The sequence below is a fragment of the Macrotis lagotis genome, chromosome 7 (genome assembly GCF_037893015.1).
Source record: "Macrotis lagotis isolate mMagLag1 chromosome 7, bilby.v1.9.chrom.fasta, whole genome shotgun sequence".
Taxonomy (NCBI): Eukaryota; Metazoa; Chordata; class Mammalia; order Peramelemorphia; family Peramelidae; genus Macrotis; species Macrotis lagotis.
Window position 1 is genome coordinate 21,162,354 of NC_133664.1, and position 26,921 is coordinate 21,189,274.

The following is a 26,921-nucleotide window of genomic DNA, read 5'->3' on the forward strand; positions in this document are numbered from 1 at the left end:
GGCGGGCACGTGGGCTGCGGGGGCGGCGGCCATCTTGTCTTCCCGGGGCTGGTGGGGACGCCTCCCCCGGGGGAGCTGGGAGGAGCGCGGGCGGCAGAGCGCAAGGTTAGGGGCCCCGGCGGGTCGGGAGTGCCGCGGCGGGGGCGTGCCGCGGCGCGGGAGGCGCCTGGGGCGGCCCCTCGCGGGGGGGCTCCGCCCCGCTGCGCTCCGCCCCGCCCCGCCCCCTGACTGACAGCCGCCCCCCCCCCCCCGCTCCTCTGGCCGCGGCCTCGCTTTCGCCCCCGAGGGCCCGGGCGGGCGCTGCTGCGTCACTTCCGCTTCCGGCTGGCTCGGCCCCGGGCTGAGCAGCACGAGCGGCGGCGCACGGCGAGGGCCGCGGAGGCTGCTCGGGGCGGGGCGGGCCATGCCGCGGTTACGGTCGCGGGTCCCGGGGCCCGCGCGGCCCGGCGATGGCGGCGGCAGCGGCAGCGACGAGGAGGAGCGGGAGCCGGGGCCGGGCCGCCGCCTGTGCACCCGGGCCTCGGCCTCGGCCGCGGGGCCGGCCCGGGAGCCCGCCGCGGACGGGCGGGACAGGAGGCGCCGGCACCGCCGCCGGCGGGCCCGGGAGGCCGCGGCCGCCGAGGCCGCCGAGGCGGAGGACGAGGCGGAGGAGCCCCGGCAGAAGCGCGGCCGCAGGCCCGAGCGGCAGCCTCCGCCGCGGGGGCGCGGGCCGGGCCGGGGCCGGCCGCAGGGCCCGAGGGGGGCGGGGCCGGGCCGGGCCGGGGACGAGGCCTCGGAGCACAGCCTCAGCGACGGGGCGGCCGAGGAGAGCCGGGCGGCCGGCAAGCGGCGCAGGCGCAGCGGCAGCTCGGCCCCCCGGGCCCGGGAGCCCCCGGCCGCGGCCGCACCCGAGCCGAAGCCCAAGGAGAAAGGTGGGGTCCCGTCGGAGCCCGCCCTCGGAGCGGGAAGGGTAGGGGCCGCCGAGCTGCGGGCGGGTGGGGGGCGCGGCGGGCGCGGCGCTCGGGACCGGGCCTCGAGCCCGGGGCTGCGGGCTCCTGTTCGGACACTACCCGGAATGGCCAGGCGGGCCCTCGTGGAGGGGAAGAGGGCCGACGCAGCCAGGGCGCGCTCCAAAAAAAAAGTTTCAAACAGGTCTCTTAATTGGGCTGCTCCATCCTTACCTCTAACTGATGCTTCCCTCTTTACTTTGGAAGTCGTCTGAAATGTTGGGTTTTGTTTGTTCTTTAGCAAAGAAAAAAAGTAAAGAAGGTTCAAGTGGAAAAGATGACCTTCAGCCAGCGACGGACTTGAATCTGCCTTGTGAGGGTAGCATGAAGGAATCCGTAATCGGTCCTGAATCTTTTCAAGCAGTGGCGTCCGGTGCATTGAAAAGCAAGAGGATGCAGACGTTGGGCAAGGAAGACTTAGTACAGTATAGTAAGAGAGAAATTAGAATCGCAAAACCTAAAGGTTTAGAAAGGGTCTCCCCCAAAGTCACTGAAAGCATGGATGTCCACAATACTCTAGCAGAATTCCAAGATGGGCTGGGTAGAGAGAGTTCCAATTCTCATAAGTGCCTGTCACCTACCCGTTGGGTGACTAAAGGTGATTGTAATGGCCAACCCTTTTTTAAGGATTCCATTGTTGAAAGAAAGGCTGCTTATAAAAGTGGTGAGCATATGCATGCACTGGAAATGGCCTCAAAGACTAAGAGAAACAATGTGGAAAAGGGTGAGGGGAATGGTATCCCTCATCATCCACTAAGTGAAGGAAATATTGTGGGAGTAAAGAAAGTTCTGCTAGAAGGGAACAAAGAAGGAATACACCAGAATAGAAATGATGGCACAATTCCTTGCTTTCAAAATACAAAGAACAAGCACTCCAAAGAAGTCAAAAGAGGGGGTGGGAGAAAACCCAAGAAAAGGATGAGATTGTCTGAAAAAATAGATGAAATGGGCACTGAGATAAATTTCCTAAATGCAGATAATAGATCTGATGAACTATTGTTGCAAGCAAAGCAAACATTCACAGAAAACAAAGATACTTCAGAGTTTAAAATAAATTCGGTTGTTTTAAGAAAGAGTTCCTCTGTAGACGGTCCTCAAGAAGTCACTGAAGAGAAACATCACAAGAAGATAAGTGCAAGACACCACGCAAATAACACATTTGAGAAAATATTTGAACCCAGTGGTAGAAAAGAAAGAAATAAGACTGTTCCAGAGCCCTTTGACCATAAAAGCACAAAGCCAGATGAACACCTTAAGCTGGTGAAAAGCCCCATAGTGCAACTATCTCGAGATATATTTGACCTTCCTGATTACCCTCATGTGAAAAAGAAAACTTCAGAAGACTCAAAAAGTGAAAATGAGGAATTAAAATTAAACTGTAGAAGAACGGTTCCAATGACCGGCAAAAGAACTTGGCCTTGTTATTCATGTGCTAGAACGTCTATTTGGTCTCATAAAAAGGGTATCTTAATTGAATCAAATGCCTTTCCTCCTGGATCTCAGGAAAATTTATATCAAGATAATTCTGATAGGCCACTTCTAAGTAATGAACTCTTAGCTGATAACTCCAAAGTGATGTTGCAGAGCTTGGTTACAGAAGCAAAGAAAGCACCTTCAAGTAAAGAAAGAGTGGACACAAAAGCAGGTTTTTCATCTTCTGTTACAGTGCTAACATCTCCTTCAATGGATTTAGAGGAGCATGTAAACAGCAGTAACAGAAAAGGGAAATCGGAAGATGTGAGTAGAATTGAATCAGAGGTGACTTCTAATGGCAGTGAAAATGCTTACTTGTCAGTGAATCCAAGGAAAGATAAAGGAATTTCAGCAAAACTTAATCTATCCACTTCTCAGGAAAATCAGGATATAAATAATGTCACAGGCAAAACTATGAGTCGCAAAGCAGCTCTTGCCCAGCAAACACTTGCAGTGCCAAATCTAGTGAAAATGTTAAACACTGGGCGTCTGACAAACTTTAAAATTCCCTTACTCAAGAATAAAACAGAACTCAAAAAGGATGTAAATGGCAAATCAGAGAAAGAAGCCTATAGTCCCCTAGAGCTCCTGGATAATATCTCTACAGCAGAGATGAGGCAAAATAGGATGAAAGAAATTGATAGTACAGTAAATCCAAGTCTTCAGTCACTGTGCATCCCAACTGGTCTCCAACTAATGCAAGCCAATCCTGACAATACCTACAGGAAAAACTCTAATGCTGTTTCACAGAGCTTTTTGAAACAAGCTAAAGTCAACACACTTGACCAGCTTTCCGAGATCATCACAAAAGATATACCTTCTACCTATGAAAAGAATGATTTTTCATCTGATTCTGAGTATACAAAGAAAAGCCCCACATGCTCACCTTCCAGGGAACCTCACTTGTTTGATTCTTTCATTTCAACTGGAGAAATCAAAGTTGCATTTCCAGATATACTTCAAGCTTATGAAGATGATGTCCTTGTAATAGACGTAATTCAGGATGATCCAGACCTCTTTGGAGTTGAAGGGGAACCGTTATTTAATTCAGATGATGCTTTTAAAAACCAGGAACCTAATGGTGCTGAAGACTGCCAAGAAATGGATTCAAAACCTATGAAGCTTCCAGAGAAAAGAGACCCAAGCAATGACTCTAGGTATGCCTGTCATATAAAGAGGTACCTTTTTAAATGCAAAATATTGCACAAGTTCAGTTTTTCTTCTTACATTTTTAGAATATACTAATGTCTTTTCAGGTACCTATGAGCTGGATGATAGGTTTGTTTTTGTTGTTGGGTTTTTTTCTTCCAGACTTCTAATGACATTTCAGATCACAATACTGAAACTAGGAAATGATCATGAAAGCAAAGTCGAAGTAAAGATTTATCTAAATATTAGAAATTGGATAAGATACAAGTATATTCCTATGAACATTAGAAAACTTTTTGAACATTAGAAAACTATTTTTGATCATGCTGCATTTGGAGAACTTTTACAAAACAATAATGTATGTTAAAATTGTCTGTGTAGTTAATGGAAAATTTGTAAAGCAGTGAGAGCAAATAGGCTTCTGGTATACTTTAAATTCCTATTCTTTACCCTCTGGATTAATTTCCTTTCCTGAAAGGTACCTCCTCCCTCCCTTGAAATTTAACTTCTTTTGGTTTTTCAAATATTTAACGTTCATGGGATGGCTTTTCAATGAGTTAAGAGCCTTATATATACGAGAGGTTTTGTCTCCTATTTTGCTTTAAACCTTTAGGTGAATTGAGCTTAAGGTTCTGTATTTAACATAGTTAAAAGTATAAAAACACATGGAGGTAATGAGTCATTTTATAGACTTTATAATTATGGAAAATTAGTGGGGCGGCTAGGTGGCATAGTGGATAAAGCACCGGCCCTGGAGTCAGGAGTACCTGGGTTCAAATCCGGTCTCGGACACTTAATAATTACCTAGCTGTATGGCCTTGGGCAAGCCACTTAACCCCATTTGCTTTACAAAAAAAAAGAGAGAATTAATGTATTTGAAGCTTGCAAGTACTGTGATAAATTATTTCTCTTTGGTTATTGCCACACACAAGATTGCCTAGGAAGCCAAATTTAACACTTCACTTTAAGTAAACATAATTATGGTCACTTTTTTTCATTTTCTAGATAGAAAATGTTGACACCATTAAGTCTAACACATGATAGTAAGTAGACACACAGAAATGCTATTAGGTACAAATATATCTCATATTCTTTGTTAACCGGGTTCTGACTTTGAGGTGGTATTCTGGTTCATGTTTGGGTTAGAAAACAGCACCTAGATACTTAGCACAGTTCTTAGCAAGGATATGCACTTAATAGATATTTGAATTTCATTGAAAACTACAAGTACTGTACAATCCTAATCTTTAAAGTTTAAACAACTTTTTAAACCATTACAGCATTCTAAAGTAATGTCATCATAAGATCATAGAATTAGAAAAGACCTTACAAATGTCTTAGTCCAACTTATTTTAGGGACCGAGAGGTTGATTCAACCAAAGTCATAGAAGTAAAGGTAGGAAAGCCAAGATTTGAAAGCAGAACTTTCCCTACCCCAGTGCTTTGTGACACTAGAATATTTTGCCTCAGTTTTTAAGGGGCTGTGAGCATAGTGAATTTTAAGATGGTTTTGAGTGAACTTCTGTTAACGATGTGGCAAAAAATGTGAAAATAATCCTACAGACTGCCCTGACAGCATTCAAAACCTCCCGTACACGGTGGTGGCTAGGTGTCAGTGGATAGAGCACTGGCCCTATAGTCAGGAGTACCTGGGTTCAAATCCGGTCTCAGACACTTAATGATGACCTAGCTGTGTAACCTTGGGCAAGCCACTTAACTCCATTTGCCTTGCAAAAACCTAAAAAAAAAAAAAAAAACACCTCCCATACATTATTGTCTTATTAGGAGACTTAAGTTGGACTGCTATCCCCCTACAAAAAAACACCAGGGGTAATCTGCATTGTAATAGAAAAAGTGTTTTTTCTGTATGTCAATAGGTTAAATTGTTTCAATGGTATTTTCCAGCAGAACAAAATCTCATGCATCTCTCTCTCTACTATGTAGTTTCCAAGCTGGGTAATAATAATAATTACATCTCCTGTTTTTGGTGATTGAGGAAAACTGGGGTTTGTCAAGTCAATTTTGTAGAAGAAAAGTTTTCCTTCTGTCTATCATATTTGTATTTAGATGAGTCAAGTTATAGGTATAAAATTAGGCATATAATCCCCTTCTATGGACAGTTACTCTCAAGGTTAGGTAGTAGTTTGGTTTTAGTGTTCAGAAACTTAATTTCTTAATGATTTGAAGGTTCAAAATTTGCATTTAAATTGTGTGGTGCTTTATTTGGAGAATTTTTACAAAACAGCAGTGAATATTAAAGTTGTCTATGTAATTAATGGGAAACTACAGGCTTTGAGTTTTGTATTCACTGAAGTATGAATTAAGTTAGGAAAAATATTGTACCAGAAATACCTTTAGTTTCATATAGGGGAGGCTTTTTTTTTTTTTTTTTTTTTGGCAAGGCATTGGTGTTAAGTGGTTTGCCCATGGCCACACAGCCAGGTAATTAAGTGTCTGAGGTCGGATTTGAACTCAGGTACTCCTGATTCCAGGGCTGGTTCTCTATCCACTAGGCCACCTTAAAGTAGACTTAAGACAATCATCGTTTCCCTGCTATTCAGATAACTGCCAACATGTACAATTGTATATTCTTTTTTTATACAACTTTATATGGTTTCTTTTTGTATTAAGTTTTTTAATTGTCTAAATCCCTGGATTTGGAACCACAGGAGAAAGATAATATTGACAATTTAACAGGTCTTTTATTTCCACATTAGCAATTTTATTTTAGGTTTTTCTCAAAGTCATGGTATTTATAATTCCTTTGTTATGGGGTTTTTAAAAAAACTGATTTAAGGGATCAAATGTTAGGGCTACTCTAATCTTTGAATTCTTGGATTTGTGGATTTGTTCTTTCAGTCTAGCTTTACCTGATGTAGTAGTGTTTTGTAGGGTAGGTAGATGGCCCAAAGGATTGGAGTGCTGGGACTCTTGAGGCTAGATTTGAAGTCTTCCTGACTCAGTGACCCTGGGCAAGTCACTTAACCCTTTTTTTGCCTTCATTTTCTCATCTTTAAAATGAGCTGGATAAGGAAATGGCAAACCATTACAGTATCTTTGCCAAGCATATTGCCAAATGTGGTCACAAAGAGTTGGACACAATAGCTGCTTGTGCCAGAATCTACTGGAATTCTAACATTTCATAAAAAGTTTGTACATTTCAATGGGAATTTGAAAATTTCAAATACAAAGTCATAAAATCCTTCTAGATTCTCATTATAGTTTTTATATGGTATCAGTTTTTATTGTTAATATCTGCCATTTAACACCCCTCATTGTCATGACCAAATCTCAGTTTTGTATCATGAGTTGATATTCTTTGATACTCATTAGTATAAGTCTGCAGTTTCTTTGCCCTTTAATTTGGTTTTTTGATGAATGAGGTTTTTTATTTTTTAAATTTTACAATCCCCCACCCCCTCATTGCCTTTTTGCCTTGGTTTTTGCAAGGCAAGTGGGGTTAAGTGGCTTGCCCAAGGCCACACAGCTAGTAATTATTAAGTGTCTGAGACCAGATTTGAACTCGGGTACTCCTGACTCCAAGGCAGGTGCAGTGCTCTATCCACTGCGACACCTAGCCGCCCTCATTGCCCCCCTTTTTTTTTTTTTAAGCCTTTTGCTAGCTTTATTAGAATTCAGTTCACCCTCATGAATTTCCGAAGACTGGATTAATAACATTTAGTAACCTTTTACTAGATAATTGCTAGTTTCCTGATTTTTGTAAATGTTGGTCTTAATATGAGGGGCTAAAGTTGATGGCTGCATCACAGACATGAAGATAACCTCTCCTTCCATGTAAAGAAGAGAGATAAGGGGATAATTCAGGGCTGCTTTATTAGACAAAAACTTCCTTGGCAGAGCTATAAAGAAAGATTCGGTAAGAGTAAACATTCTTACTTTGTCTCAGTCAGGCACCTAGTTTCTTGCTGCTTTCTACCTATAGACACAGGCAAAGGAATCCTCTTTTTTTGGTATTTTGTAAGAAGACTCCTGGAATCCAGATGCAGGTGATCAGATTATGAGGGAGACAGAATCAGAATTTGGAAGAGACCTTCTGTTGTCATCTAATTCAGAAAACTGGTGTGAGTTGTTTTATAATCTCTGCTTGAAGATCCTCTAGGGATTGAAACCTGCCACTTTTCAAGGCAGCCCATTCCAAATAATTGTAATTTCTACCCTTTTGCTCCTGATTCTACCTTCTGGGGTTAAACAGAACAACTCCAATCCTGCTAATATAGCAGCCCTTCATGTACTTAAAAAATACCTGCCATGTCACCTTGTATCTTCTTCAAACCAACTGATCCTCATCTGTCTTTGATCCTTTAGCACCCCAATTGCCTTCCTATAACCACTCTATCCTAAAGGTATTCTTCAGCTACAGTACCTAGTACTGAAGATGCTCTCACCTCCTGTTCCCAGATGCTTTACTCTTCATGCAGCCCAAGATCCCATTAACTTCATTGACTATCCCCCATCACACTACTTACTGTTGCTTGTGGAGTTTTCAATCCACAAAAACCTCAAGATCATTTTTAGACATTTTTGTCCAAACATATCTCAACATATCATCTTGTAATTTTAACTTTTTTATCCAAATGTAATATTTTACTTTTGTCATGTTATTTGGGTCAACTTTATGCTCTAGCCTGTCGACTTCCCTCCAGTAGCATTAGCTGTGTTATTCTACTTAGTATCATTTATAAAATGTTAAATGGAACAGAGATGATAAGCACAGATCCTTGGGAGCACTTTCCTGGAGATCTCCTACCAAATTAACATCGATCTATTAACAATTTCTCTTGAGTCTGGTCATCTCAGTAGTTCTGAATCATTTGTTCATTATAACCCCTTCTCTCTTCTATACTGCTACCACTCTGGTTCAGATTCTTATCACCTCATTACCATATATTCAGAAGCCATACATCTTCTCCACAAGTACAACGTGAGACCTTCATTATTGGATTAATAGATGGTGGCAACCCAGCACCATGGGTTAAGAAGTTCTAAGGTACATAGTTTTTAGGCCATTTCACTTGTGGAGCACAAATGCTTTGTCCTTCAGAATTGGAGACTTCTAGCTAAGCTACATCATTAATATAAGAATGGACTTGTTTTTCTTCCTACTAACATTCTTTCCATGTAGGCATATCTGCAATTCCTTCTTATAAGGAGAGTAATTTTTGTTGCCAGAAATTCAGATATCTGCTTTGGAAGTAATGCCACTTGGGTAGGACAAAAGATAATGCAGTGTTTGCTATATCTATGTATGTAATAGTAAGTACCACACACTCTGTGGTATAGTTTGGGGTCGAAGAATTATTCAGTCCGTGAGTCTTGAGAATTTTCAATGAGCTTACTCCAGAAATCTGCTTTGACTCTCCTTCCCCCAGATAGATAGCAAATGTTAAATCTGCTGAGTCTGAATTGAAAAGGGACTTATTCCAAACTGATCAATCCTTGAACAAGAATCTTTTACAGAGACTTTTCTTGGAATCTATTAGGATTTGGGGCAGTCCATTTCACTTTTGGATAGCTGCAGTTGTTGGGAAGCTTTTCTTTACCTTGAGGATGGTTTTTATCCATTGTTCTTAATCTATACTCAGAGCTAAGAGAAACAAACTTGCTCTTCCACAAGACAGTCTTCCAAATCCATGAAGGCCATTTATCCTGTTTTGTCTTCCCTTCCCCATCCAGTTTTTCTGCAATAAACTTCTCAAGTTCTTCCAAGCAGTTCTTTGAGAACTGAACTTGAGAATTTTCATAGTCCTGGTCCCCCTCTCCTACAGTGATAAACTGCCTTTCTCCCAATCTGCTACAAACTAGGCCCACTATTTCAGATGTGATCTGGAGACAATTGCAGTTCCTCTTGAAGTTCAGCTATTCAGCCAGTTCAGTTCATATCTCTCTAGCTTTCATGACCAGCTTTATCCCATATTTTGCTTATTCTTGGTAAATGATATTTGCAGCACTCTACCAGCTTGGTACAGAAGCTCTGCCTCCAAGAAAAGGAAATTGGCTTCCTTTTCACTTACAGCATCCTCTCACCACCATCCCCCCCCCCCCCAACGGGTCTGCTGGAAGAGAGGGAGGGGCCATCTGCCTTCACTTTCCCTGCTTCTACTCAATTTAAACCCCAAGGTTTGGCCAGATCACCCACTTTCTCTCTCTTCCTCTTCCCATGCTTTTCTCTTATCTTCCATATTTAACCAGCTGCTGAGTTCCAACAGTCTTGTCTCTACAGCAGCTTCCACTGCTGTGTCTCCTCCCCTCATACTTCTCCAGTCCAATGCCAGGACTGTGGCAAGCAACCTTCCAATTGAAGTTCTCCTTCCAGTCTGTTCTCCACCTGACAGCCAAAGGGCCTTTCCTGAAGCCCAGAATTGCTCCTCTTCAGTCTTCAGTCCAGCCAAACAGGCTCTGCTCAGTGGTCTTTTTACCCAGCATGCTATCTCCTCCTCCCCAACCTTGAGGGGAACATGCTCTCATTGCCTTCCTTCAAAGCACGTCTCAAGCTTAGAGAAGACATGTGGTCATGATGGCAGGGGGTCATGATAGATCTGGTTGAAGGTTTTCTTATTTCTCTACCTCTAATACGCTTTAGAATGGAACTGGGATATAATTAGCTGCTCTCATAAATATAGAGAAGAAACAAATAACATTGTCCCTCTGATGCTGAGAGGAAACCTAAGGAATGTGTGTAAGCTAATGGGCCTGAAGTCTGAAGAGCTGAGTGAAAACGGACTAATAATAATTGGTTCTCTACTCTGAGGGATCCCTCTTTTTCCAAGTCAAATTCCTACCTGGGGAAAGAGAAGGAGAGTGTTTATAAAAGGTCTGCTTTGTACTAAGCATTTTACAGATAGGATCACATTTTATGTTCACAATAAACCTTTAAAGTAGGTGCTGTTATTGTCCCCATTTTGTAGCTGAGGAAATTGAACCAGAAGTTAAGTGACTTGTCCAGGGTCACACAGTACCAGTCTGAGGCCAGATTTAAACTGATGTCTTCTTCCAGGAAGCCAAATTCTTTTTCCTCATTTTGTATATGGGTAGTTGGAAATGAAACTGGAGAAATGGGTTGGGGGCAGATGATAGAGGCTTGCTTTAAACTGCCCAGATAAGGTTCCTTTAGCAGTGAGAGGAGCAAGGGTTTTGAGCAAGGGAGCCACATAATCAAAGCTGATCTGGGAGTCACTGGACAAGATGATTTGAAGAAGAAAGACTGAAGGCAATTGACGATAAAAAGGATATTGCAGTGGCCCTTATCAAGAGGAAATGAGGGCCTGGGAAATGGAAAAAGAGAAAGTTGATGAGGACCAGGAAGACCAAAAGATTCTAGATTAGGTTCCCTTTAACAAAGGGAACCTGGAGGGCATGGTTAGGGGCATGCAAATAGGTATAATGGATTTGCTGCTTGAATCAACAAATGTCAGTCAAAAAGCATTATTGCTACTATTATGTGCTAGAAAAATTTGCCCAGTGCTGAGATTAGAGGAAAAACAAATAGCTTTTGTCTTCAAGAAATTTACATTTTACTGGAAGATAAAATGTAAATAGGTACATAGATTATGAAAAGGAAAATTCTTTGTTCATGCCTTTCCCTGGATTGTAGAGGCAAAATTCAAGAAATGAAAGTTTTAAAAGGAGTTTGATAAAAACACGGCAGAAAACTTTGGGGTGGCCACTGTGGTCAACCTGGGATTCAAATAAGAATTGTTTTTATAGATCATCTGCCAAATAAGAGCAAGACAAATCTGAGAGAGACACATTTCTAAAAGAGGATAAGAGGATGGGAAGGAATCTGGAGTGTGGCAATGTGCTGTCCGATAATACAGAGAACTTAGGGATGCAATCAAAAGTTGTGCTGCTTACTGACTGCTGCCTCTCCCAATCTAGAAAACTGCCAACCCTGGAAACTACAGGGTCATTAGGATTGAGTTGGTGCAAATTCAGCACCCAAGTCTTGAAGGAAGCATGAGCAGCTAAAGAGGCAGTGCATTCCAGGTATATGGAAGGGCCAGTGCAAAGGTGTCTAGATGGAAGGCTGAGTTAAGGAAAGCAAATAGTCTATGAGGCTAAACTGGAGAAGGGTTTGTGGAGGGGAGAATCAAGTACAAGACTGTTGTGATAAGGAGCAAAATTCTGAAGAGCCTTCAGTGCCAGAAGACTTTATGGGGAGGTAACTTCAGCTATTAGAATTTACTCAATGAGTCTGTATGTGATGAGACATGATCTGACCTCTTCTTCAGGAAGATCATTTTGACTGCAGATCAGAGGATAGCCTGGAATCAGAAGAGAAACCCATTAGAAAGCTCTTTTCATGGTATCCAGGAGAGCTAATGGAGTTTTGAATGAGGGTGATGGATATGAACGGAAATAAGGGAGCCCTCTACATGAATGATGTTACAGCTAATTATATAAGTGGAGTGAGTTAAAAGCAAGGAATTGAGGATAACCCCAACATTGTGGGCCTAGGTGACTGGGAAGGTGTTAGAACAAATACTCCAAGACCCACGAAACCCTTTCCTGGGCATTATCGTTAGAAGTGTGAAATAAAACATAGGCCCTGCTGTCTAGGAGCTTATGATCTCATAGGAAAGATGACTAAATTCAAAAGAACCCAAATAAGAATCGTAATGTTTGTCCTTAGTTCTCAAAGAAGAACAAGACCTCAATGGCCAGATACGGATCAGTACAGCTGAGATGGCCCTGGATGTAAGGCAATCAGGATGAAGTGACTTGTCCAAGGTCACACAGCTAATTAGTGTCAAGTGGCTGAGGCTGGATTTGAGCTCCTGTCCTCCTGACTCCAAGGCCAGACTCTCCTCTTTGCTACCTCACTACCCTAAATGAGAATTGTACAAGAAATTTGAATGGTGCTGTTTGAGATGTGGAGGACTAATTGGAAGTAGCACCCTAGCTAGGGCTTAAAGAAAAGCAGGCTGAGGATATTGGGGAGGAAGCATTGCAGGTATAGAGGATACTGTGCAGAGGTATGGAGAGAGGGGGGGAAAAAGATGAGGGAGGATTAGATACGGTAAGTTTTTGTCTGCAAAATTTCTTTATTTACCTTCTATTCCAATCAGGGACCCAGCAATTAGTTGAAAGTATAGTTATCAATTTAGTATCATCTACAAAGATGACAGCAATTAGGAATAAGTGCTGACTAGGAGAGTGTGAGGAAGAGACCAGATGGGGTTTGAATGTATGAGTAGGAAGGTGGGAAGAAGGCAATGGTCAGAAAGAGGGAGGAGATTTGTTTGGACATTGTCTTTTCTTAATCTGGTTTTATTAAAATCCTTCTCTTTCCTCCCCCATGGAAAACTTGTAAAGAGAATCAGACCCAAGTCCCATGGCATCAGCAGACATTGACTGGGCCACAGTCCTCTAATTCTTCAGAGGGAATTCCCACATCAACAATCCTAGGGGTCTTAGAGTAGCTATGGCACCCAGTACCAAGAAAAGGCTTCAAAAACACTTAGCTGATGTCAGCATTGGGGGGGGGGGCACTTTTGTTTTAAATGTAACTATGGTATCTGTTAAATCTAGTGTTGAACTCCATCTCTGGGTTTGTCTCTATTCAGATTATTGAGGGCATACCTATTGCTGAGAGTACATTTACTCTGCTTATACTTCACCCAGTATAGATCCAGATGGCATCTATTTTTATTGCTTATGAAGGAGCAAGTCATGTTTTCTTCTAGTCCATCAAATGTTACTGATCTCTGGGAAATCACATTTTAGCCGTTTTCCATCTTTTAGTTACTGTTGCGTGAAGGGACCCAGCAAAGTTCTAGGGACCCCTGCTCTGTTCAAAGAAGATTGTGAGAGAAATTACGTAGCTAGGAAGCTGTTTTAGCCAAAGTTTTTATTGTTATCTAAAAAGCCAAAGCGAAGTCAAGTAGACTAGAAGCTAGTTGACTGACTACTAGAGCTAAGGGGAATTCTATATGTGGGAATTTTGGAATTTAGCCAGATGGCTATCTGCTGAGGAGTTTCCAGTGGTTGGGTTCCTAAGTTAGGGACAGATAAGGAATGAGCATTTCCTTCATCCAACATTTTCAGTTTGAGGGTCAGCTTGTACTCATGCCCATATTAGCATTCTCCTTCTGAGGGCCCCCCCTTTCCTCTCCCATTCTAGTATCAGTCACCCTGTCATTTATCTACCTCCCTGTCCAGTTGGCAGGACATGGAGTACCCAGATGTTGGTTGTCTGTTTCAGGGAGGCAGTTTCTTATGGGTGATAGAAAGTTTTTATTCTTGTGGGAAGAGCTTTTCTATCATGTATTCTTCACAAGGCCAGCATGACTTTCAGAAAGGCATAGAATTTAACTATTTGCTTAACTACTACACAAAGTCTAAGCTAAACACTTCACCTTCTCACTATGATTGTTTAAAAAAAACATTGTCTTTGCACTGCTTAACCAATGAGCATTTAATGCTAGTCTTGACATTGAGAAATAGTTGATAATTTTGTTGTATCCTTATAGGAAAAATATTGCTGGATTTTACTTAGCCAGTTGGGTGTTAGCTCAAACTAAACTTCCTCAGGTCATCCTTCTCTCTGCACTATTTTCCCATTCACCGACTCAAACCCTAAGGCCCTCCTTCAGGTAAACTTGTTCTTTGCATTTGTTTTTCATTTGTTTTTCTTAGTAGAGATTCTGGCATGGTTGGCCATTTCCTTCTCCAGCTCCTTTTACAGGTGAAGAAACTGAGGTCCAATCAGTTAAGACTTGCCCAAGGTCATTAAGCCAATAAGTGTCTGAGGCTGGATTTGAACTCAAAAAAAAAAAAGTCTGACTCCAGGCCCAGTACTCTTGCCACGTAGTCATTTATGCTGGTTTTAAGGCTAAACCCTAGCTTCCTGAATTTATAATGAGAAAATCTGGCTTCAAACTCTTGCTCCGGGGGCGGCTAGGTGGTGTAGTGGATAAAGCACCGACCCTGGAGTCAGGAGCACCTGGGTTCAAATCCGGTCTCAAGACACTTAATAATTACCTACCTGTGTGGCCTTGGCCGACCCACTTAACCCTGTTTGCCTTGCAAAAACCTAAAAACACACACACACCCCTTACTCTTCTATTTATCTTCTGTAGAACCCTTGTTATCTCTCTCTCACACTATTTTCTATGAGTCTATAGTACCTACATAGTCTATAAAATCCCTTCCAACTATAGTGTGATCCCTGTTTCCACCTGTGGATATTGAATTCTGTCTATTCATTTAATACCATCACTATTCTTTTTCCTATAATTTCTATATTGATCTTTCTTCTCTATTCACGCTACTTAATCTCATCACCTCACAAATTACTCTTAATAGCCTCCAGACTGGTCTCCTTGACTTTTTTAAATCATCTAGCATATGAACCATTTTCAATATATTGTTTCCCTCAAAGTCCTTCAGGGGCTTCTCATAGAAAACCTCAGGAAGAAACTGCTGCCTTGGGTTCTGCTATGGGTTTTCACATCTAGATCTGTCCCATATTCTGAATCTTCCCATTTTCTGGAGCTTGGGAGAGCTGTTCTCGTATTTGCCATGCTTGGCAGGACCCAGGACTGGGGCCCTTTCATTAGACACAGCAAGCATATTTTATAGCTAAAAAACCTGGCTTCAGACTAAGTGACTTGGCTGGCTTGGTCTGGGGACTGTTCTGCCTTTCAATGACAGAGGAAAGCCCAGGGATTTGCAGAGCCTGCTCAGCTTCCACCAGCACCCTTCTTTTGATTCATCAGAACCTAAGCTTTGCTGTTGTGACCTCTTCAGCTTTGTTCATTTATGGAGCAAAAATGACTGCCCTAGCCTGGTGACATTTTTCCAGGAGTCTTGCCCCCATGCCTGAAATTCAAGGCTTGCCCCCCCCCCCATCTTGCTGTGACTTGACCTGGAACCATTCCTATTCTTTTCATTTTCTCAAATCTACTCCAGCTCTAGTCCTCACAGAAAACCTGGTTATTCTAGCCTTCATTGCTCTGAACTTGCAAAGTGCTTCTGTTTTACTTCATTCAGTTTAACACTTCCAACATTATGCTTGTGTTGGCCACTTAGTGTTTTAGTCCTAGCCTTTCCATAAGATCTGAAGGGCGGCCAGCAGGCTTCATGCTTTTCTGATACCTGGAGTCAGTACAGCACTATGCATTATTCCCTGAAACAAAATAATTAGATTTATTGACATAAAATAACTTTTTATTTTTTCCATTAAAAAAGACTTTATATGTAGTAAGCCATTTTTGCTAAAATTTGTTTTGAATGTTTTGGGCATTGAGTTCATAAGATTTTGATACATTCTTTAATCTTTCATCATGAAACCACATTTTAATCATATTAGATGTCAAGTGTACTTTTGGCAGTCCAATTCTTCATGTCTGAACATAGGTTAACAATAATGTTTTAAGTCTGAGTTCTTAGACCGTTCAAGTATGCATCTTCCTATCTTAGATAAATTTCTTAACCTTTCATTGATCATTTATAGCCAGATCACCTTATACCATGTCACCTATCCCCATTCCCCAAATTCCTTGCTTGCTGGTCCAAAGGGCAATTGAGTTATGAGGAAATCCTTTTAGAATTTGCTTTTTTAAAAAAAAGGGGGGAAGGAAAGAGAAAATAATCAGCATAACCAATCAGGACAACAAAAAAAAAATTGAAAATAGATGCAATGCTCCTCACCTCTTCAGAGCTGGGAAGATAGGGGAGTAGGTCTTCTCCAATCATTTCTTTGAAGCCATATTAGTTCTTTAATTTTGCAGTATTCACTTTGTTTTTGTTCTTTCCATTTATTTTGTTAACAGTTGTTGTATTGGTTGTTTTCTTGGTTCTGCTTTATTCTGTATCAGTTTACATGACTTTTCCATGTGTCTCAATATTCAGAATTCATTGTTTATTTTAGTGCAGTAATATTCCTTAGTTTGTTTTGCCATTCTTCACTCCATGGATATCTGTTTGGTTTGCACCTGTGCCTGAGGTGTCTTCCTGTATCTTTTCTTGGGCTTTTTCACGAGATACGAGTTCATACTTGTTCTTAGTAACTTTGTAGTATTCACTTGTGATTGTTTTGTGATTCCTTTCATTTACATCGTTGGAGTCGTATATGTTTTTTTTCAGCTGTTTAATTCACTTTACATCTATTTACGTATGTCTTTATATACTTCTATGTATTCATCACATTTCTCATTTTTATAGGTTGGTTTTATTCCATTCATCTTCTACAATGGTCTAGTCATTCCTTGGTCAATGTGTCTCTTCTTTACTTCTAGTTTTTTACTACCACAAAATGTGCAGTGATAAATATTATGGTATATGTGGAGAACTCTATTAAATCCATAAGTAGATTTTGTGATTTACCCTTTTATTGTATTGATTTCCGATTACATCTCTTTGGAGTATCTGTTTAGTAATAGAATTTGGAGTTATTTTGTATTGGAATTTATTTGTATTCTTCCAAATTGCTTTCCAGGATGGTTGTCCCAATTCACAGTCCTGTTAACAATATTGACTAGTAGGTAGAGGTTGGCACTAGTATGCCTATCTTCCTACAATATTCCCAACATTGAATAAACAAAAAGAAAAAGAGCAAATTCCAACAGCAAGGCAATGGATTATTAATAGTAGCCATTCTTCCCACCCCAGGGGCTGATATTTAAATCTCAGTAGAACATAAAGCAGTTGTAGATCTGCTTAAATTTCATCTTTGTTCTGCACCATCCAAACACTATCTGGTACGTGTTTGATGTTAAAACTACCAGGCTTGGGCCAATCCTTTTGTTGGTGGCTGTCCTTTCTGGTGCAAAAGTTTCCTCTGCCACTAGCCAGCTTAACCGATTTAATCCCTTGAACTCAAAGTCTTTTCTATGCCTCATTCAATTCATTCATCCCAGGATCAATATTTTTTCATCTAAGATCAGGAAAGAATAAAAACAAATAATGGAAAGTCTACCAGGGACCCAAACACAAGCTCTTAATTGAGTCTCCCTCCGCTAGCTGCCATCTGGATGAAATTGCCCTCATACTGGACTGGAACTGGAGAGTCCTTTCTCCTCCCTGCATCGGAAATCCAGAGTTATAGAATGCCATCTGAGGTGAGGAAGGAAGAGAGCCACTGGGGTGGCTCGGTGGTGCAGTAGATGGAGCACCAGCCCTGGAGTCAGGAGGACCTGAGTTCAAATCCAGCCTCAGACACTTAATTACTTGTGTGGCCTTGGGCAAGCCACTTAGCCCCATTGCCTTGCAAAAAAAAAAAAAAAAAAGCTTGCTGGGGGGGGAAGGGTGTGACAGTTATCAATTGGAGTGTCTATTGTATACATGGAAGAACTTGGAGATCTATAAGAAAAGGGCTCATAGATTGAGAGCTGGGAGGATGACTTAGAAACTAGGTGAAAACACCAAGGCTAAAGGACTTGTCTCAAGCTCACAGAATAAGAAAAGAAGTAGCAAAATTTGAATTTGAACCTAGGTCAGTAACTTGAATTTATATAAATCATCTATGATTAAGTGCCAAGTAACGGTATAGATAATTATAATTCAAAGGATTTGGAGATATTTCTGTAGATCGAAGTAATTGAGACTTTTTAGAGATTAGAATTTGAGCTAGACATTGGCACTGTTATAGCTGGTGATAGTTGTTAATGTTTGATTACAAATTGTGATTTTCAAATTTTATTTGCTTTATAATAGAGAATTTCCTGCACAAGATCATGGATCGTTGACATCAGAAATCTGTTCCAATCCTTCATTAATAACTGGTAATAACTTAAATTTTCAAAATTATAATACTAAAAAGGAATTTTTAATTTTCAAGCTTTTTCAAAAATTAGCTCATTTAACTTGGACAAGTTGATTTTAGAAATTGTTAAGTAATTGATCTGAAAAGGCTTATTTTTGTAACTTTTTTAAAGTCTTAAAATATCTTGCCAGTTGTATTTTAAAATCTAACATTTGTTTTAATAGACATGGCTTAATTGATCATATTTCTTTGACAACCAGATTTAAAAATTTTTGGAAAATGTCTTGACCTAATTTAAGGTCGTACGATCCATTGTTGTTGATATACCACTAAAGTGGTATATCAATTTGAATGAGTCTGTTATCATGCAGATACTTTCCCAGGTGTTACTGACCAAAATCCATCTGTGCCTGCCCATTCTTTGCAACTTTTGATTTTTTCATCCCATAATTTTCATAGGAATTTACCCAATGTCCTTGGGAAGGGCCTTCTTCAGTCACTTGACACTGCAAAGAGTTCAGGGGTACACATGAGTCATTTCTTGTTTTATGATTGGCCTTTTTTCGGTATGAATTTCTTTCTATAAACACTCATCTTGCCCAGTTCTTTTTTTGTAATGTATCACAAGGTATTCATACCTACCTTGGGTCTCTCCTTTACCTCTTGCAGAACTCTCAAATTTAATTCTTTGGATATATTGTACTCCATGACTTGAAGTTACATAGTATCCTTGAAGTGAATATTGTTATATTTTAAATGAACTTTTGTTTTAGGGACAAACTTGGAGTCATTAAATTAGCACCAGACAACTCTCCCAAGGCAATCCAACCAACTCCCTCTATCATGTGCTTGTTGTAAACCTATCTCATTGTCCATTTCCTGTGATTGTCTGAGATACATGTTCTAATAAAAGAACACGATGGAGTTTTAATCAAGCCTCTCATTAGTGTATGCAGGAAAAATTCTTCTTTGTGCTCATTCTTGTAGAGTTGGATATTTAGGTGAAATTCTTGAGTAGTTAGTCTTATCTAGAAGCTTGTGTGATATTCTCAGCATCCAGAGGATCTCTTCATCAAACTCTCCATTGGACTTCCTCTCAATGGTGAACACTTGTAAAAAAAAAAAAAAAGTGCATTTTAGATTCTAAGACATCTTGTGATTTTAACATGGCTTGGGGGATACTTTGTGACCCAGGAAGGCCACATTTTGCTTTGCTTGATTAAATGCATTTTTAAATTGGGGGAGGGGGTCCAAATCTATGACCTTGAAGGGATCTCCCTGTGATGAGCAAGCTCCTTCTTAACAGTGCAGTTGGACCTCAGCATCCAACTAGCTAAGAATGTTGAAAGGTTAAGTAACTTAGTCAGAATCCTTTAGCCAGTTATGTTTCTTGGTGATTTATAAACCATAGCCTCTTGACAGTTTTATTTCTCTAATAGTCAAAAATCCAGTAGCCAAGTTGAATCCTATATTTGTTCTCTTCCTTTTCTTCTCCTTTACTTGCTCACTTTTAAATTTTAATTGCAGTTAATAAGCACATTTTCTCTAACTTCCATCTGTTGCCCTTATTGTTTAAAAAGGGGGGGGGGGGGAACTGTAAAACCCTTTTAAGGAAATAGTCAAGCAAATACATTTTTATATGGCCTCTGATAGAATTTGCCTTATTCTGAAAGTTCAGTCCATTACCTCTATTAAGAGGTAACAGTCTTCAGTCTTGATATTCTGGAATAGGTCATTGCCTTGATCACAGTTCTTAAGTCTTTCAAAGTTGTTTATGTTATGCTAATTATTTTCCTGGTTTTGCTCACTTCACTTTGTGTTTCATACAAGTATTTTCTATGAAACCCTATTTTTCATTTTTTAGCATAATATTCCATGAGATTATGTACATTCAATATTGACTAATGGACACCTCCTTAGTTTCTAGTTCTGTCACTTCAGAAAGAATTGTTATTAATATTTTAGAATATATGGTTCCTTTCCCTCTTTCTGTTTCCTTGGATTTTTTTCCTTTGAAAAGTACCTGTTCATTTCCTTTATCCATGGGCAAGTAATCTAACTTTTCAGAGTCCTTTGCAGTTCTTAAATTTATAACTTACAAAAAAAAATTACTCATCTGCATTAGTGGAGGGAGTTTTCACACCAGAAGATACATTGATGAAATCATAGGTCCAGACCAAGAAGAAATTATGCATTTTCATCGCTTTATTTTCTGTCCAACTACTTTCAGGGAGATAACTGTTTTTGAGGTGGTTTCTAATCCCTTTTGGTCTTATTATGGTTGTTAATTTATACATATTAATCCTCTTTAGAAAGGGGTTAGCTTTTTCTTTTTTTTTTAATTGATAAAAAGGTCAGATTGGATTTTTCTCAGATACACATTCATATCTAATTTTTTATTCTAATTTGGTATTGATTTTTATTTTTGTTATAACAAATCAATAGTTTGACAGGACACAGACAAGGATTTGCCTCATCAGTATCCAGTTGTTTCCTTTTTTGTTAAAATGTATTAAACTTAATTTTTAGTTTTATATTGTCTTCTGTTTTATAACCTTTCTGATTCTCTTATCAAAAAAAATCCATACCACATAAGTAAGCATAAAGAGGTTTGTTTTTTTTTTGGATTTTCTCTACCAGCCTCTTGCCTCTAAGTCCTCCACCTGAATTATTTGTGTAGAGGGAATATTTTTTGTTTAATTTGGACACTTTAATTCATATTTAAATTGTTACTCAATTAAATCTTAGTCATAGCATTCTCAGTTCATTAAAAAATAACATTCTTTGTGCTTTTAAGTAACTGGAAGATTTTAAGTAACTGGAGATACCATTGAAGCTTTTACAGTGGAATATTTCATCTTTCCAGCAAATGAGATTAAGCATGATTCTCCAGTTCTGAGTAATTCTTTGGGAAGAATTACTAATGAGACCTCTGAGGATGAAAAACCAGCAGAGTTAAATGAGCATAAAAGGGGGCTGGACAAGGATGAGAAGGTATTGGGGAAATATTTGGCCTTTATTCTCTCTTTAGTCATAATGCTACATTAGAACTCTGTCAGTAGGGATAATGTCATTGTATAGGATTCCTGTTTTGGGGGCTGGACAAGGATGAGAAGGTATTGGGGAAATATTTGGCCTTTATTCTCTCTTTATTCTCTCTCTATGTTAGAACTCTGTCAATAGGGATAATGTCAATGTATAGGATTCCTATTTTATTGAGAGAAAGCTTCACTTTTATGCATGAAGTTAGAGCTCTACCCACAGTCTAGTGAGGGTTTTGTTTTATGTAAAAATACCACCTTGTCACTTTCATGGAATGCAATAGCCAGAGCCCTGGGCCTTGAGTGGGGAAGATCTGAGTTCAAATTTACCCTCAGACACTGATCTTTGTGACCCTGGGCAAGTCACTTTAGCTCTGTTTGTCCCAGTTTTCCTCAACTATAAAATGAGTATAATACTGATATCTATCCCCTAGGTAGGGTGATTGTGAGGATCAAATTGAATGATAATAGTAAAGTACCTAGCATAGTACCTGCTACAAAGTACAGATAAATGCTTATTTCTTTTTCGGATCCTATCTTTCCGAATGCCAGATAACTTAAGCTATCTTTATGGTGTTGTGACCTGCCATGTTTATAAAAGAAAAGATTATAAAATTTTAATTGCTAGTTTTTAAAAAATCAGTTGAAGATGTCATGTATATGTCAAAACTGTTTTGAATTGAACAATTTTTAATGAAAATTTTATGATCCAACTTAAATTTACCTTCTAAGAAATCTCTCTCTCTCTCTCTCTCTCTCAATCTCTCTCTCTCTCTCTCTCTCTCTCTCTCTCTCTCTCTAGCTTAAAGTCATTGGGCTTTGACTTGCACAGAAATCAAAGCAAAAGATAGGATTGTTACTTATGTGATTGAAGGAATTATTAGAATCCTAGCAATGGACACTTGTGTAGCTAAACTTTAACTTTAAATAACTACTACTTTAATAGAAGCTTAATTTAATAGGAGCTTACATTTATAAAGTTTCAGAATTCTCATTAAATTGTTACAAGCTCATCTCCATTTTTCAGATGAGGAAATTGAGGTTTAAAGAGGTTAACAGTCTTGTAGTTGGGATTTGAATTAGGATCTTCCCAAAACCAAGTCTCATACTCTAGAATGCTGGACCAAGTTGCTGTACTCCGAAGTAATTCTGAACCTGGAGCTAGGCAGCTTCTTTGAGGTTTCCCAACCCGTTAACTCTAACTATGACTTAACACTTACCTAAGATCGAGCCTCCTTTCAGAATCCTCTTCTTTATTCTCACTACTTCACTTTTTAGAGATATATGTCTTATAAAGGTTGATTTCTGTGTGCTATCTCCACATTTATATTTGATAAAGGAAAATAAAGGAATAATAAATAATAAAGGAATCCATTTGATAAAGGAATATAAAATATTTGATAAAGGAAAATGGAACTAATGAATTTGCCATATTTAAGCCCAAGGTATCTAGAGTGGTCTAAACTGCCATTATTTCTCTTGCTTATTAGAAAGAAAGTAAAAAATGACTTTCTTAGAGCTTTCCTTTCTCACTCTTATGTCTTGAACATAAGAATTAAAACTAAAAGACAGAAATCAACATCTCTGAATTATGATCTCTTTACCTTTTAGGCACATTATATTAAACAGAGCCTCAGGTACCTGGGTTTATTAATCAAGCAAGATTTCTAAATTGTTGATAGTTATTTGAAGCACAGTAAGTTAAAGAAAATGAGTAATTTTTTTCAAATAAAATATTCTCCATGTTATCTAAAAGTCTTTATTTTTAGTAAATTAGAAATTTTACAAAAGTTTAGAAAAATGAAATGTAAAATTGAGCTAACAGTATTTTGTCTTAAAAATTTGAAATCAATCTGACTAATCAGAACTTTTATATTTTGACTTATATGATCTAACTTCAGAGTGAAAATGAGAAATGTGTTGCTTCATCTGTGATTACTATATTGCATCAACTAGCTATGTAAAGTGATGTAAAGATGGCAGTGATTCTTTAACCTTTTAGAGCTGTGTAGAAATTCTTTAACTTTGACCAGATGTTGCTTGATAATTTGGTTAAGTAGCCTACTGTTAAACTTAAGCTTTTGGAAATGACATTAATAATAACACTTATTTTTCATCTAAATGTGTTTAACCCTGATCTCTTCACAGTGTAAATTTTCAGGTAGTGTGGTAATAAAAGAAGAAAAAGAAAACATTTATGAAGTTGAAAAAAGGTTTGTCAGAATATTTTAAAAGCAACATAATTATACATGATATTTTAAAAAGCATTAATATAATTTGTAATTTAAACAATGGACCAAATATGGGATATAATTTAACATATTAAAAAATGAATATAATTATATGGTGGTAATTATTGCTATTTACTGAAAGAGAATTAGAAGAGTTCCTGAAACTAGCATATAAATATCTGAATCAGAAAACATTGTTAAAGAAAGAAGGACTTGAAGAGAGGTTAACTAATATTAGAAAGGTAAATGTACAATTTTTGAATGTCATAGAAACAAAAATGAAGATGGACAAAATCAGATGATTTTCTTTTCTCGGTTGATATGTTCCCCCAGTCAATCTTGAGGAGTACATTGAAAAATAATAAAATTTAAAGTTGGGGGTGGCTAGGTGGTGTAGTGGATAAAGCAACCGGCCCTGGAGTCAGGAGTACCTGGGTTCAAATCCGGTCTCGGACACTTAATAATTACCTAGCCGTGTGGCCTTGGGCAAGCCACTTAACCCCATTTGCCTTGCAAAAAAAAAAAAAAAAAACCTAAAAAAAAATTAAAGCTGGTGTTAAACTCTTCTAGTTCAATTCCCTTATTTTCCTAACGAGGAAATTGAAGCCCAGAAAAGCCAAATAGCCAAGCAGTGAAAGAAAATTGTTATTGAAGGAAGCTAGGTAGGGCTAGATGGGTACCCAGTAGTTAAAGTTTCATGAATTAAAGCTTTGAATTACAGAATTTTAAAACAAGAAGGTGTAATAAAGCTCAGTCGAGCCTCATCTCCTCATTTTGTTTTTGAGAAGAGGCCTAGAAATAATTACTTGATCAAAATCACATTGTTAGTAACCCAGTTATTTACCTGAAGCTGTAGTGCTCTCTCCATATCATGCTTCTCATGAGTAAACCAGAATCTTAATAAGGAAGAAAGTTGACCAGAAAGACAACTTCAGATGCTGGAAGAACTGAGCTTAAACTAAAACAGTGTATTTTTCTTGTATAGAATATAAGTCAACTTGAGTTTGCCAGGCCCTGATGCTTTGATTATGAGTAAATTGTTAGGACTTCTCCAGGCCTCCATTTCCTCATCTTTATAATAAGGGATTAGTGCTATCTTCCAACATCAGATTTTGCTATCTTACTTTAAATTAGGCTTGTACTTAAACTAATTTTGCTCAGGAGGCAGGAACCATCTCTCTACCCTAAGCTAGCTTTTCTACCGAAGTGATAGGGTAGTGAAATGTGTATTAATACACAATTCTTTTTTAAATGTTTATTTTGTTTTTTCCAATTACATGTAAAAGTAGTTTTCAAAATTAATTTTTTTTGGAAAAATTGAGTTCCACATTTTTCTCCCTCCTTCCCTTCTCATGACAACAAGAAATTTGATATAGGTTATACATGTACAATCATATTAAACATATTTCCATTTTAGTTATGTTGTAAAAGAATCAGAACAAAAAGGGGAAAAAAACATACAACAAATTTTTTAAAGTGTACATAGTATGCATTGGTCTGCATTTAAACTCCATAGTGCTTTCTCTGAATGTTGATGGCATTTTCATCACAAGTCTTTTAGAATTGTCTTTGATCACTGAACTGCTGAAAGGAGCTCTCATCACAGTTGTTCATCTCATAATGTGTACAATGTTCTCCTGGTTCTCCTCACTTCACTCAGCATCAGTTCATGTAAGTCCTTCCATGTTTTTCTGAAATCCACCTGCTCATGATTTTTTACAGAACAGTAGTACTCATCACATTTATAGACCACAGTTTGTTGAACCTGACAGATTCTCCAATTGATAGATTTCTGATTCTTTGCCACTACAAAAAAAGATGGTATGAATATTTTTGTACATATGGGTTCTTTTCCATTTTTTATGATCTCTTTGTGATAAAGACCTAGTAGTGGCATTGCTAGATCAAAGGGTCTTCACAAACAACTCTTATGTTTAGCTTTCCCTTCTGCCCCTAGACTTGTTCCTTCTTCTAATTTCATTATTTCCATTAGTTTTCTATTTTTGGAACCTTCTTTCTCTTCCCATTTCTAGCTTGTTACCTCAGAAAATAGAGGGTCTTCCTCAGTAAAGTACATGTGGCCACTGGTTGGGAATGTTATAGATTATATTCCGGCTCAGGTACTTGTAGGTCTAGAGGGATTACATCTGGGGTGCTTCCATCATATGAATTGTTGTGATGTGAGGTCACAAATCCTGTTGGTTCTGCCCATTTTCAACTTTCTTCATCCACTCTCCTTGTCTCTGCCCTAACAGGAGTCTTCATTGATACCTGTCCACTCGCAAGTGTCCTGACCTCTACCCTTCACGTGGCTGTCAGCTTTCTAATCCAACTCAAACTCTTGGCCTCCCTAGGGCTTCTTTTCTGTCCTCTTCACTTAAATTTGTCAAGCACTTGTTAAATGTCTGTTTTATGCCTGCCACTGGGTTCTGTGCTTGGGATTCAAAAGCCAAAATCAAGCAACCTTTACCTTTAAAGAACTGATGCTTTTGGGGGGAAGTAGCATTTGCATAAATAAAAAAGACTCAAGACTTATATGGATGGAGTATGTTCAAGGGGATATGGAGGGAGGGCACTCCTGAGCAAAGGAATAGAGACGAGAGGGAATACCCTCTACAGGAAGCAGCAGGAGGGCCAGGGGAACTAGTATCCATGAAGAAGGGGATCAATGTCCGGGTTCCCAGTCATGGCTTTGGTACCCTCAGCAAGAACTCACTAATCCTCTTCTTTCCTTGACTTTTACTATGTGATTTCTCATTCTGATGGTCCATGTGGCTCCATCTTATTATTCTTGGGAGATTTCATTCTTAGAACATTGCTTTTTATTAAGAAAAAAATTCTTCAAATAAAGATGAGCATTTCCAGATACAAAGTAGAGCCAAAAAAAAGGATTATGCATGAAACCAATCCTTTTTCATATGCAGTTTATTTTTTCCCTTTAAGCATGTAATAAATAGGGGCGGCTAGGTGGCACAGTGGATAGAGCACAGGCCCCTGGATTCAGGTGTACTGGAGTTCAAATCTGGTCTCAGACACTTAATAATGACCTAGATGTGTGGCCTTGGGCAAGCCACTTAACCTCATTGCCTTGAAAAAAAAATGTAATAAATTATTGCTTTAAAAACTGTCCTGCTCATCTATTTACTTCTGGCCTTCTCTGTATTCTATTCTGCACATTTTTTAAAAACTGCTTAAATTAAGATTTTTCTTTTTCTTATTTTATATACTATTACTAGTTTCTCTCCTTCCCCCAAAATTGAGGGAGAAGGGAGAAAAAATAAAGATAAACATTGTAACAGATGCCTAGTTAAAAAAT

At 39.1% G+C, this 26,921-nt stretch overlaps 1 protein-coding gene across 3 annotated transcripts in view; it reads left to right on the forward strand.

Annotated features, from left to right (window-relative positions):
• Positions 1-399: 399 nt before the first annotated feature.
• The window catches only part of TOPAZ1 (testis and ovary specific TOPAZ 1), a 71,330-nt gene continuing 44,808 nt past the window's right edge, over positions 400-26,921 (forward strand). For 2 of the 3 annotated variants that reach the window (XR_012470442.1, XM_074195601.1), the window contains exons 1-5: positions 400-911; positions 1,228-3,616; positions 18,285-18,352; positions 21,200-21,327; positions 23,523-23,587. Coding sequence is in view for 2 of the 3 variants with exons in the window: in XM_074195601.1 (XP_074051702.1) it covers positions 404-911; positions 1,228-3,616; positions 18,285-18,352; positions 21,200-21,327; positions 23,523-23,587 (3,158 nt within the window). In the remaining variant the exon portion in view is untranslated. The remainder of the gene's footprint in view (positions 912-1,227; positions 3,617-18,284; positions 18,353-21,199; positions 21,328-23,522; positions 23,588-26,921) is intronic. The other variant, XM_074195602.1, reaches the window with a different exon arrangement.